General features: G+C 39.5%; 1 protein-coding gene across 6 annotated transcripts in view; it reads left to right on the top strand.

Annotated features, from left to right (window-relative positions):
• The window catches only part of gpc5a (glypican 5a), a 124,013-nt gene that overhangs the window by 17,242 nt on the left and 92,239 nt on the right, over positions 1–14,532 (top strand). For all 6 annotated transcript variants that reach the window (XM_020713154.3, XM_078945138.1, XM_078945135.1 and 3 more), the window contains 4 exons: positions 11,269–11,729; positions 11,821–12,054; positions 12,659–12,792; positions 12,867–12,992. In XM_020713154.3, coding sequence (XP_020568813.1) covers positions 11,269–11,729; positions 11,821–12,054; positions 12,659–12,792; positions 12,867–12,992 — 955 coding nt within the window. The remainder of the gene's footprint in view (positions 1–11,268; positions 11,730–11,820; positions 12,055–12,658; positions 12,793–12,866; positions 12,993–14,532) is intronic.

Consider the following 14,532-nt stretch of genomic DNA (forward strand, 5'->3'; position numbering starts at 1 on the left):
CGCATTGCAGGCCCCTGTTTTTGTGCCATTTAAAAGACTTCTTATGTTCTGATATAACAGGTAGTAAACAGGCAGCTGCACTACTGATGCTTTCTTTTTTTTTTACCACTAGTGGTTGTTCAAAGGTTACAAGTTTTTCCAAACTCTATCACCTCAAATGTGCAAAATCCCTCAGCTCTATTTAGTTTAGTTCACAAATTACTGATGTTTTTTTCTGGTTTTAGATTTAACGCATTTCATTTGCGATGAAGACCTTGATGAAGATGAAATGTGAGAAGGACCTTATTTGTCTTCTCTTATGCTTCAGTCAGGTTTTTGGGTTTTCCAGGCCTGTGGAGGTTAATGCAATGCTTCTCAAATAGTGGGGCTGGCGGCGCGATGCGATGCTAAGGGGGGCACACAGTAGTAGCGGCTTTAGGCACAGGTGAAACGGGCAATTGCCCGGGGCGCAAATTTAACGGGGGGCGGCAGCGACAGCGGCTCAGTGCTTGAAAAGAATCTTCGCCACTATTGGTTTCCTATTATCTGTTAAATGACAGTGTTTGTAACAGCCTGAAACTGTGAACTGCCATCCCTGCAGCTGCTCCTGTCTCCTTCGAGAGGGGAGGGGTAGTGGGCTCAGGCTACGAGGCGAAATGCCCACGCGGAGCGCTAGATTGCGCAACACCGGGATCATCGCGTGATTACTCAGCTCATGCTAATAATGTCATTCTTTATTAACTATTGTAGACATTTTGATGACGTGTCTTTATTTTCCATCAATGTATTCTTTGCCTGCCTGTCGTTTAGTTGGTGTCAGTATTTGACATAAAGACAGCAGGTAATGTAGGAAAACTGCTGCACTTTATGAAACCATAAATAAACAATCCATCATTTAGAAAAAGAAATCAGAACAATGTTTTTTACCTATTTTTCTTCAGACTAAAAACGTTAAATATATTGGAGCTGCTGTGTTAATGTTTCAGATCAATTTACATTTAATATTATGTATTGATTAAATTATTATTTTTCTCAGCATCAAATGGTTCAGTTGGTCAAAAATTTTTCTAGTTTAAAAAAGGACGGACAGATTTTTTTATTTTAGGCACTTTAAAATTCTTTTCTGTTTTAGACTATAACAGGGTTGCTGTATGGCAAATATTTGTGTAATGTAATATTTATGTAATATTTGCTGAAAGTGGATTTATATTGTTTTTTTTCTTTTGTAAATGTTAAATACAATTTTAGGTATACTTAAACAATTTTTATAGATACAAACCTATATGTTGTCACCGCGCAAGTGTATGTGTGGGGGGCGGATGGGGGGTTAGGGGGGGCCGCGAAACATTTTCTTTTTCCTAGGGGGGGCCTCGCAAAAAATAATTTAGAAGCACTGGGTTACTGTAAGTTACACACACAAATGCTGCACGCAAAGAGTTTGCAGAGTTTGCAAGTGCCCGCATGATGTCCACACAAACACGGCTCTGACTGTCCCTCTTTCTCATTTCTAACAGTCAGGCTGCATGCACGGAGCCTTCGCTTTCTAGAACAGCATTTATGCCACACTGGGCAGGTGTGGCGCGTTCAACAATGTGCAAAATGTGGGTTTTTGCACAGTAGCATAAGGTGGTCACACAGATCTGTCACCACCCAGTACTAGTGCATGTACTCACAGTTGGAAGAGGCTTGGTGTGAAATGTCCAAGCAGTGCGAATCTTGTGAATCTTTCTCCAGGCCTTTACTTTCTCCACTCTATTCCGATACACAAACAATGTTGTGTGATGTACCTCCGTCTGAGCACAAACTGCAATTATTAATTTCTCTTGCATGATTGATTTTTAATTGATTGGAATTTTGATGTTTTGAAAAGGACACTATCCATACTTCACTACCAAATCTAAGTATCTGGTCCAAATTCAACTAGTTTAACTTTCTCTGAGCATTTTATACGTACAGTTTGAAAACAGAATTAAGAAATTGCGTAGCGATGCCTGGACTCAAGAATTTTGTATGCAGGAACCTGAAATGCTCATATGCGGATGTTTACATTGACTTTCTTTTGAGAGCGGTTGTTCGAACACGCGTTTTAGAGTGAATGCATTGCATCCTGAGTTGTTTAAGTGTTTGCTATGACCTGTCGCTCGCATCATGACTGTTGGGGGAAAAAAAGTGCATTTTTGGTCTTTGGCTTCATCATGCGGCCTATGACCTCAACATTTCATGCAGGCCACTTTCCTCTTCTAACAGGTCTGCCCATTTTTTTACCCCCATTTTGTCTGCAGTATCCACCCCTAAGGGCAGTTGTGACTGAGTCATTATGTGGAAAACTAGTACATGAAGGTTACCACTGTAAAAATAGGTTCATCAGCAATGTTAGAGCTCCTCTTTTGGTTTCTGTGATTTACATTCTTGAACCCCTACAGTACAGCATGTCTTCATTCACGAAATGTAACCATTCAGTTCAATAGAGGAATCAATAGCATGCTGTGTGCAGTCAGCTCTTTTCTCAGACGTTTGACAGCTATGTTGACTTCTCCGCTTGCTTCTAACAGCTCCCTGAGGTCAGCCACAGGAAACCATCAACAGCCTCGCACAGAGACACCTTTGAAAGCAAAAGAAAGCTTTATTATATTATTATTTTCCTTCTACTTTTATAACTGGGGAGATTTGTTTTTTTAATGGACGTCTGTGCTCACTCTGAAAAAGTTTTCAAGAAGTCCAAAATCACCTGAACTCTGCAGGCATTCCGTCACGCTTCCATCACAATATCTTCTACATGTAGGATTCACTTTTTTTGACCTTTTCAACTTTTTCCCGAAGAACATATTAAAGGGCACGTTCACAGCGCCGCACGGTCCTCTTTAAAGGCTTCAAGCGTGGTAACAGATCCCCAAATATTGACTTTTAAGCCTTCAGGAAGAGAGAGGGAGCGGAAAAAAAACGCGAACAAATTGAAATACAGAGTAGTGTGGCTCATATGAAGAAGGACTCACAAAAAGGGGAAATGTCTGTTGTTGGAGCTTTGGTTGGAGATGTAACATTTATTACATGGTAGCTGAGTTTGCTTTGGCCAAATGTGTTTGCCAAATGTTGATGTCTGAGAGGAAGAGCATGTTTTATTGATGCAGAGGAGGTATTACAAAGTTTTGATGGTAAGCTGAGTCTGATTTAGTTAAATTCTCATCTTTTGATCTATTTTAAGAATTGTTCCCAGTGGTCTTTACATTAGGATTATGCAGTTTTTAGCCAAAATTAAAAAAAAAACCTGTGTTGTTTTCTAGGCAGAGAAGAGAGAAGCAGGAATTTATTAGAAATTTGCCTCTGAGTTGTTGGTGGAGTAGGTCTGCCTCTTATTTCCCATCATTCCTTGCTTACACTCTCTCTCGCTAGCCTACAGCCCCTCACACCACTAACCTAACATTAGCAGTGCAACAAAAACGGCAAGTAATTTTGGAGTTATCCAGCTGTACAGTTTAGATCCAGATGTCAGCTCCGACGATGTAAAATAAGACATAGATGGATCTATTTGTCTGCAAGTGGATGCATCAGAATGGAGCAGAGCAGGGAACTCATGCCCTGCTAATTGTAGCTTCTACATCACAGCAACAATTTTTTTCATCAGGCATTTTTCTTCTTTAATATTGATTTGAATAAAGAAATACTCTGAAATGCGGTTTTCATCTTAATTTTCTTTATATATGTCCTCCATCATGAGAAAAATGTTACAAGAACATCATTTTTAGAGTGGGTCTTTAAATGGACAATATTTTACCTTCTGTTTTTCTACTGAGTAAATCTTCCCTCTTCATCTGAGCCTGAACAAGCTTCTGCGACACTCGTACGCTGGCGACTGTTCACTTTTAAACAAAGCCTCCTTTATTGAAGCTGAAGACGGGGAGAAAAAAGGAAAACATCTGAGGGCTTTTTAACTTTTGTCTGAAACGTACGCTGCTCTCCGCAGGTCAGAGGGGTCAGATTGTTGGCGTTTGCAAGCCAGCTGTTGTCAGGTTCGGCCTCTGCCAGGCTAAACCTTTGGACGAAAACATTTTTGATGTGAAGGTATCAGATCTGGACTTCTTTCCATTTTTTTTTTTTTTTGGTCTGTGCTTTTGCCACCCCCCTCCTCATGCATGTTTGCACGCGTCTCGACACATGAAAAAGCACGCTCAACATAAAAGACTCATTTTGACTCTGTGGTTTGTTTGTAAATTGGAGCACGCACACCAAAAAGCTCACCGCTTCACCTCCATCTCCAGGCAGATTGAAGAAGACGTCCACGGAAAGCAAACATTTGCATTTCAATGTGTTATCTTATTTCCAAAAAGGTTGTTGTAAATATGTTCTCAGAGTTGTAACATTTTTTTCTCTGCTTCTGGCAGACGTCAGACATGATTTTATGTTAACAGCTTACGTCTGTTGACTTTTGTAAGCATTTCCAAAAACAGCAAGAAGCTCTTTCTGCAACTACATCAAACTCTGTGCCAGATGAACGTAAAGCAAGTTAAAAAAAAAACAATTTTAACAATTTCAGACATTTTTAATGTACTTGCAAAGTAACTTTATGATGTGAAGCAGTTAAACATATCACACAATACCTCTGGAATGAATGTCTAATACCTGATACTCATGTTTGAAATCAAAAAGGAAAAGAAAAGTATTGTCTGTTTTAGATTTCTCTGACGTCTTTTAAAGCCGATGAGCCGTAGTTGATGTACGTCAGATCAGCTAAACATGAAAAAATGTATAACAGAAAAAAAGCACATAAATATGACCTGCATGCTGCCAAATGGCTGGTTTGCAACAGGCAGAAATATGCAGCCAGATTCAAATCTGTAGAAACTGGAGGCCTTGAATCTGTTTTAAAACAAAGTTTTTAAGGACTTTTTAAGTGTGGCTGCTAGGAGATGAGGGGGAAAACTCTTACTCTGATGAGGTGTGTGTTCTGTAATGTTCTGTAATATTCTCGCATGAGGTGGATGTGTAAAAAGAACAATTCTTCGATTGCTTCAGCGCTGAACTTAGCATCACACTTCATCAGCTTCAGCCCTTTTTTAGTATTTGTAGTACATTTTGCTTTCCTGGCGTCGTCATGTTTTGGAGGCTCTTGAGTCAGCTGTAGGGACTTTTTTTTAATGACTTTTGATCCAAAGTGGTTTTCTGAGAAGCTCTAAAATAAAGGAAGCTGTAATGTGTGACTCATTCTGCTTCACTTTATGGTGGTAAGATAGTTATTCATTCCAGCTCTTTATGAATTACCGGTACATGAACTTACTGTAAAACATGTTTTCAAAGTACTAAACTTTACAAATATAAACTTTTTAACTTCTGTAATCACAGAAGCTTACAATTTCCTTTTAATTTTAAAAAGATTTGAATTGCCTGATTTTTCATGATGTGTTTTGAGATGAGCAGAACCTAAATTGCCACTGACTCATCCCCGGTAGACGGCTGGGGTTTTTTGTGCAGCCTATCAGATGTCACTGAGCTCCTCTGTTGTGGTCACAGCCATTCAGAGGGAATGAATCGCATTAATAAAAGCCATCTTTGCCCTCCCTGCAGGTCAGTTGGTGGCATTTGAGAGCATGAAATTTGAAAGCACTGCAAACTTCAAACAAGCTATTGAAATGCCTTTGTTTACACAGTAAATCCCATTTTGATCTCCTCAGGTGTTAAGAAGACACAACAATTCAAATGTCTAGTGTATATCGATGTGTACAAACCTGAACTTATTTTAATAACTACAAAAATTAATATAAAACAGCAATGTGTCATAAGGATGCAGTCCATCTTTTGCCAGGTTCCTTAAATCAACTAATTTATCATGCATATAAAAATAGTCTGTCGCCCTCTTGTGGTATAAAGGGGCCATGGCACGCTTTTGTAACGCCTTGAGACAGTAAGACGGTTATATTGTTTTTAAGCTTTTTTGTCACCTGTTTTTGGATTTTAAATAATCAAATAATTAGATTAACCCCTTAAATCAGCTGAAACAGATATAGAGAAACTGACCGACTTGCCTCAAATGAAAGCTCGTCGATCAGTCCTGTCACAGATAACTTGATCAACCGACGATAAATAAAAGGCAAAGTGCTGCGATAATGGTAGAAAAGAAGAAAATCGGATTAAAGTTAAAAGCCTTTCAGACATGGAGCCCAGCTCAGTCATGGTGGACTTTAACTTAAGGACTTTTCATGAATGCTGTTCAAAAGCTAATAAATCTGGACATTAATCAGAGATACTTGAGCCGAAAAGGATGAGCTGTTCTAATAATGATCCATTTAACAGACAAGACATAGATGCCACGTAATGAGCTGTATGTTGCTGTGAAACCCTAAGATGCATAGATATAAGCCACACAGGTATGTTTGATGTTAAATTCCTGTATTATACTGTCATCAAAAGATGCAATAAAAACAAAACAAACGTGCAACAAATTTTCTTGTATAACGTCATTTAATCTGACATTACATATGCAATCTTTTATATATTGTTTACATTGTTTGTATTTAAGCAATAAACAAAGCACTATTATTACCTCATTTTGTGTTACTTTAGTATGAGCAGGACTCAAATACAGTAGACTTTTATCTCTTTTCCCGATGTGCTAAAACTTGTGAATTGTCCAGACTCAACGCATTAATCCACTAAACCGTGTCACTCTGCATCTTTTCTAGTGTTCTACATGTGCTGATTTAGAGGTTTAGAAGTTTTGCATTGTGGGGCTGAACCTTTCATTATGCTGCATTTCACAGTTCTATTCTCTTTTTTCACCAACATCTTTGCCGAACGAACCTCCTCATCCTTAGGGGAGACTCAACCTGCTCTGTGTTGTTCAGCTTTATTTATTTTCATATATTCTGGTACGTATTCGGTCAGCATGTTGCTCATTTGAATGTTAAGAACGTTTGAATGTGAAGTTCCTTCAGAACACCAAAGACTTGAGAAAGTAAGGATGTGTTGAGAAAGCACAGACAAACCATAACACTCCTGCAAACTCTTTTCTTTTCTTTATAACCATTGAGAGTGACCAGCTCTCAAAACAGCATGTGGGCTAGCCAAAGATTACCCTTTATGGTCAGTAATTTTCTCTTGAGATCAGCATTTCTCTTCTCTTTCACACATTATAAAAAAACCCCACAATCCTTCTCCTAAACTAAAACCATGAGAACTTGCCCTCTTTGTTCCCTCTCGCAGAAATACAAACAACTCTGTCTTCTTGTTAAATGTTCTTAAGTGTAAAGGGTTTATCTTTCCATCTCTTGATTATGATTTTGTTAGCCACATTTTCAGGAGACAGTTGATATTGTGTCCCCTAAGTAGAAGGCTTGCTATCGTTTAGCTAAGACCAAATGCATGAGTAGTAATGATTTTAAAGCAAATTTTTGCAAAGAATATTGAAGCCTATAAGGGCAATGTCTCTCAGAGTTTACACCAAGGCTTTTATTGTTTTGGTATTAGTTACAAAATAAAAGCCTTCTCATTATCCTCTCTAATATTTCATCTCATATTTCCTGTTCCGGTGTTTCTCTCTTCAGGCTTACCCTGGAGCCTGCCTGCTGGTCTAGGTCTCCAACGGAGAAGCAATGCTGACAAAAAAGAAAAAAAAACTTTATCAACCATAAGCATTTTTTTAATGTTGAGACTCTGAAATATAGAAATATTTTAGGTGGGAGTTTAATACTAGTGTAGTCATTGTTTGGGCCCCCTCTAATTTAGAGGAGGGTTTTAGAATAAAGAAACTAAGGTGTTTGAAAGCATGGACTGTAGTTTTATAAGTAGATTTTGTGTTACATACCAGAAAAAAATGATGTATTGCTATCTTAGGAACTTCAAATTTCCAAATGTATGTCATTTGAAGCTGCAATAATAACTAAAAATAAAATAAACTTGTATTCTGTAAAGGAGTTTAAAAAAAAGTGCAGTTAAATGGTTTTTTTATGTTTTGTAAACCATTAGGTCGTAATTGCAGCTGCTCTGCTTTATACACCTGTGAGCAGTAATACTCTCAAACTGTTCTCCATTAGCGCTTAGTTCTTCCTCTGTTTCCCTGCTGCTCTGTGTGGCTGATCTCTGTTCCACGCTCACTATCACAGCTGCTGCTCTTGTCTGTGTTGTCTTTTACACCCTTTTTTCCTTTGCTTCCGGACCACACAGCTTGTCAGGATTTTCTTTTCTTTTTCTTTTTTTTATTCACACATAATAGAAACTCTAATACTCTCAGATCTTGCAAGGTATTACACGTCCATGCACAATCACAGGGGACCCGAGATAAAAATCAGGGCCTGGTACTTGGTGGTTTTGTGCTCCCACTTGAAATGTTGTGCCCACAGGCGTCCCAGACCCCTCTCTGTTTCCCCTCGCAGTCACCCTCACCAGGGGGCGTTCGGTCAATCTTTCCACGTCGGTGCACATTATGCAGCTTTAGACCATCTAAGCCCTCATCACACTGGCTGCCCTCTGTCAGACGCTCAGCCCCCTGGGCAGCTCCAGGCATTCACCCCGACTCTTACCTCACAACTCATGATAAGCACATGATGTGAAAAGCTGTGGCTCAGGTATTAGTCGGGCTAAACTTCAGGAAAGAGACACAAAGAGATCAAAAATAACAGATCTTAGCCTTTTTCTTATTAAATAGTTTGGGTTGTTTATCTATCTAAACAAATATCAAGAATTTTAGGCGATAAAATAAAAACCTAATATTAAAAAAACCCTCCGGCTTTTTTTGTTGTTGTTTTTGCCAGTTTGTGAAAGCGTGGAATTTGGGATTAACAGTTATGCTCTTCTGGACCAAAATGTGTTGACTTTGGGTTTATTTGAAGATCCTTTACCGGGATTAAAAAGGTGTTTCTTGGTGAACATTTTGAGGGTTTAAGCTCATCCTTATGGATGACAGTGCCAGTATCCTCCATCACATCCTCCTCCCTGCTCTGCTCTTGAAGTGCTGCCCTGGGGCCATTAGTGTTTCTGCACCATCCGTCTGCTCTCCCAAGAATCACTTTCATTTCATTTGGACATAAACCTTTGATAAATCTGGCTCTGGAAATGTGTTGGTCCACTTGTCAATTATATGAAGTAAAGGTTCAGCCTTCCTTACTTTAGCCACTTCCCCATGCACCTTTTTCATCCTCCCTCCAAACTAAAAAGCAAGAAGTCCACCTTAATTGTTTTGCCTTTTTTTTGTCTTCTATATTTCTCTTAAATTGTGGAACATTTTCTAAAGAAATGATCTCATTGGACTGCTCCGGTGCTGTGTTAGTGCCGTGTTCCTCCAGTTCTAACAGGGTTTGGTTCATTTTATTTTCAACAGCACGGATGTTTTAATTCTTCCTGGATAAAGCGTGCAGCTGCACAGACAGTTTCTGCACAGTGAACCCATCCTTGCAGCCACAGGATAATCGTCGTCTAGACCGGAGGTTTTATGGAAGATTGTGATATATTGTGTCTGAAAGAAACATTTTTTTGTCTTTTTAATCAGAGCAAGACTTGGAGAGATTGATCAGCAAAGGTTTAGTTTAGGAGACATCAGAAAATCTGGAGGTGTTGACCCAACACGGACTTATAATTTTTTATCTGGATCACTTCTGAGGGATAAAACTCAGGTTTCATTATGTCTGAGCTCACCTGCATAATAGTAAATTTCTAAACTGAACTGCTCTTCTCTGACTGTGGAGGACAAGCTGGACTGCAGGTTGATCTCATGGCAGGTTGTTTTTCTTGTCGTATGTATGAGTCTTATTTTGAAACAGATAGGTTTATAGATCCTAAATTAGAAGAAATTTTTTTAAAAAAATACTCCCAAAAGCAACATCTAAAAAAAAATAAAAACCAGTAAAAAATACAAATCCGCTAAATGTGAAAACCTCTCTGAAAGCTGCCTCTGTTTTTCATAATGTCCATGAATTTTAGCAACTGTATTTCCCTGACATTTGGACTTTGGTCTGTAAAACTGGATTTGTTCAGCAAAAGGACTGTAAAGGACAATCAAATTAAGTTAATAAAATGGTAAATGAGAACATAAACATGCAGAGTCATAAAAACCAAATCCAACAAAAAATATCAGCGTAGTGCATAGTGGACATCCTACTGCCCGGTTTCATGTAGAACACAGCAGAAACAGTAAAGCTAGTTATGATAAAATAAAAGCTGTAAATCTTGTAGTCTGAACAACTGAAGCCATTTGCTGATCAGATGGTATAGTTTTTATAATCAACAAATGATATTTCTCATATCAATACATCTGTGCTTTTCCATTCATAACACTACATTTGAAATCCTCAAAAGCATCAAAAAGATAAAAAATGTGTTTATAAATGCTGCTGTTAAACTGGTTTAATTTTAGGTCCATTTATGGGACACATTTATGCATAAATATAATTTATACATAAGGAACCGTTCAGTATCAGTAACTATACTGAACTGTAAATGTAATGTTTTATCAATGCTGCAAAAGCTTATGCCTGTGTTCATAATTTTCCCCAAAAAGATCATAAAGAAAACAGGAATGTTTTTCTTTATTATAAAATTGCAGTTTTGTTGTTCTGCTCTTTAGAAATCACAGCTTAAGCCGGAGCTAATCATCTACATGTCATTAACCACACCACAACTTTTCATTATCATTCTTTTCAATATTAATGTTGCTGATCCATCTGAACGGCTGAATTTAAAATTAAATGTAGGATAAGTCAATGTTCATTCTTTATCATTAACCTTTAAGCTTTATTCCAGTTCATATTTACTCTTCCTTCATAATTTTTATTTATTTAGATGACAATTTTGATTTTTTGTATTTTTTCTTTTAGTAAACCACAAACAAAACAGTATATTAATTTATAAAAGCCAGTATTTCCTTTTTTTTTTTTTTTTACAGTTTTTATTATACTTTTGAGTGGTTGCATTTGAATGCTATGTTGTTTTTTGTTTTAAAAATTGTTTATCAAGTTTATAGTTGCTCTCCCTTAACATTCCAAAATGAACATCAGCCTTTGTTGGTTATCTTGGCTGCTCTACAGAAGTGCTTCATTTCCACTCTATGACCTGCAGCTCTGGTCATAATTTATCATGGCTGTGATGTAATATCAGACCGATAAGGACAAATTAGCGACCCGCTTGCACGGCTCTGTTTCTCTTCTGAGAAGCTCTTCTGTGTTTTAACCTTAAGTATTATCTGAATGAACCTTAAAAGACAATTAACCAGCTGCACGTCTACTGAAGGGGAAACAATTCTTTTTACTGTATTTAAATAGACCTCCATCTCTTTTTTTTTCTTCTTCTTTGTCTTGGATCCCACAGAAACCTTTGAGGTCCTGATCAGGCAGGCTGAGAACCACACCAACGCCATCTTCCATATGTCCTACCCTAACATGGCTGATCATGCTGTGAGCACAGTCGGAGAGCTCTTCACTGACGTCGGCCTCTTTCTTCTGGGGTCTGAGCTCAGCGTTGATGAATTTGTGCAGCGGTTCTTTGATGCCCTCTTCCCACTCGTCTACAAGCATCTGATAAACCCAGGCCTTGGCGATGTATCGCCAGGCTACGCTGAGTGTGTGAGATCATTAAGCCGTGATGTCAGGCCATTTGGTGCAGCGCCGGGCCTGCTTGCTGATCAGATTACTTCCTCTGGGGTCTCTGGGAAGCTTCTGCTTCAGGCGCTGCATCTCAGCATTGAGGTCATCAATACCACCGACCACTTACAGCTGAGCCGCGAGTGCAGGCGTGCCCTGCTCAAGATGCAGTTCTGTCCTCATTGCCAGGTATGGATGTGTGTCTGTAAATTGAGTTTATTGATCTGAATTAATGAAACGTTTTACTGGCAGCACTGATCTACAGTAATTTGCTCCACAGGGCTTAACCCAGTCCAAGCCTTGCAGGGGTTACTGTCTCAATGTGATGCGAGGGTGTTTGGCAAGCATGGCAGAAATCGACACCCACTGGAGGGAGTTTGTCAGCTCGCTGGAGGGCCTGTCAGCGAGGATGCACGGAACACTGGATTTGGAGCAAGTCCTCCTGGGAGTTCACACGCTGCTGCACCACGCTGTCGGACATGCTTTGGAAAACGGAGCTCCCCTCTCAAAACAGGTTCAGATCATGAGAAAATATTTGGTATTGTCCTGAGTTTGGAGCATGCCTGGGGCTCTGCAGCGGGCAAAAGCACTGTCACCTGCAAATCTGTTTGGATAAATGGAAAATAAAGGATTTCACACACACCTAAGACAGTTTTTGTGCCACACTTTGCTGCTGGTACAGTTGTTTTCTTTATGTGAAAAAGAGGTGTAATAGGCAGACCAGTTTAAACACAATAAGACAGACTGCAGAGGCCTGAATGTATTTTTCTTCTTGCTTACCTTTTGGAGAAAAAATATCTGAAGTTTGTGTACCATAAACAGCTATACATTTAAACATTAAAATACACTTTTTGATGGGTATCTTTCACATCTCATGGTCATAAAGTGACAGGATGCTGTGTGTCTGAATAAATAGAGACACCCCAGCTCCCCCTGGTGGATAACAGAAGTCACTGTCAATGATGGACTGTCACAAACTGAACGTGGCCCTCAAAGTGCACACATCTGTTCTCAGTCTTTAAGTGGAACGTTTTTGTGAGGTTGTCGTTCATGTAAGCAAGGCGTCAAGTCATCAAGTCGTAGAAATACACGCTCCTATTTCACTTTCTGGATTTCAGGTCCAGAAAGTGTGTGGCCCGCCTGGCAGGAAGCCTGCAGAGTCGGTCAGCGTGCGTCACAGCAGCAGGAGGGCATCGCTCCCACTTCAAGCTCCAGTCAAAGTCACAGGAGAAGCATTTACCAGCAAGAGACGGTAGGTGGGGTTGAGATGCATACGGCTGCAGAGGGACATTTGACATTTTAAACAATCAATATCACATTTTCCAGGGACTTCTTACGCACTCTGCGGCCTTACAGCACATTCTACGGCAGCCTTGCAGATCAGCTTTGTGACAGATACCTCTCGTCTGGCGATGGGTGGCTCTGCTGGAATGGAACCAGCATGGTAGAGAGGTTTGTTTGGAAACTTGAGAGTTTAACACTTCCACATTTGCAGAGTTTAGGCTTGATTTTTAGCATCTTTGTTTTGAATGCTTGTTCCTGGACTCATGAATGATTGTGCAAAGTTAAAAAGAGTTAAAAATTATTTTTAAATTTAATCCAACATCCTAACTGAAGAATACAAATAAGAACACTTCATAAAGTTCCACTACAACTTTTAATCTATTGTCAAAGCGTTCCCTGTGTTTTTTTTTAAATTATAATTAAGCCATTTTAAGCCAAAATCAAGGAAGCTGTGTCATTTTTTAGGGCAAAGTTTGTGCAGCGTGGCAGAAGTTTGTTTAAAATTCACCTCTGAGTTGTGGGCAGGACTGTTGGCTCAAAGCAAGCTCCCCTCTCCTGTCCATCACCCATTTGTTTACACTTCCTCCCACTAGCTTACGAACCCTCACAACCCCAAACTGACATTACCAGTGAACCAAAAAAAGAAAAATAATAAAAAACCTAAAATAGAATTAAATAATCAGTAGTTTTAATTTTTGAGTTAGGTTTTGCAGTTTATGTTTTCTAATGGATACATATGCATACAAACCTCCCAGAGCCACGGCGACATAGGTGAATGGTGGTATCCAGCTGTTTGGGCCACCAGAACATAGATCTCGAGTATGGATGCTTGTGAGGCGGAGCGGACACGTGGTGCCGTACTTCATGATGTGCGTTTGCAGCCTTGTCTCTATCACATCACGGTTTATGTTCTCACTCATGCTGTCATCGCTGAAGGACTCCTTCATATATCCTCAGTCTGTGGTTGTACCTCTTAACTGCCATCTGCTGACAGCACAGGAGAAACAGCGGGTGGGCCGTTGAGGTTGGAATTGCCAGTTTGTGTTAGATGATTTATTGTAGAGGATGACAGCCAGGTAGAGGCTGTTTCACAGCAGAGTGTGTAAAGGTAAGAAAGAACAAGTTAGGATTAGAAGAGGGGGATGCAGTTTAGCCGTTTAGCAACCAGATTCTTTCACTACTTGATGATGTTTGCAGATAGACAAGTAATTGCCTAGCCAGATATGTCCTTTTTCTTTTTGTCTTTTGCTACTTTTTTTGCTGCAGGCCTGCAACAAGAGAGGCAGCATTCTCTGAGAATAAATGTGTGTGTGCTTGTGAAGGAGGCAGGCCACTCAGTAGTTTGCGATAACAACCTTTGGAGAAAAATGATGGTTTGCAGGTATTTCTTAACCTTTTCAGCCTCCTATCTCTGTGTTTCATATACACGCTCACTGATAAGATCTGTATCACAGCATCGGCTCCACTCAGTTCCAAAAAAACAAAAAAAACAAAAAGGTGCTAGACAGAAAAATAAAAAGACTTTCGAAAAATGAGGCCCATTGAGCCGAGTACCTGCAGCTTCCTGTGGATCTGCAGTCCTTTTTTCTATTAGCCTACAAGCAAAGATGAGAGGCTGAGTCAACACGGGGTGAGACAAAAGCAACAAATAACATCCTGCCTTTAGGTCATAACCCAACATACATCCAGAGAGGAGGGAGTAAAACTC

This window comes from Oryzias latipes, chromosome 3, assembly GCF_053564925.1.
Source record: "Oryzias latipes strain Hd-rR chromosome 3, Olatipes_Hd-rR_3.1".
In the NCBI taxonomy this organism is placed as follows: domain Eukaryota; kingdom Metazoa; phylum Chordata; class Actinopteri; order Beloniformes; family Adrianichthyidae; genus Oryzias; species Oryzias latipes.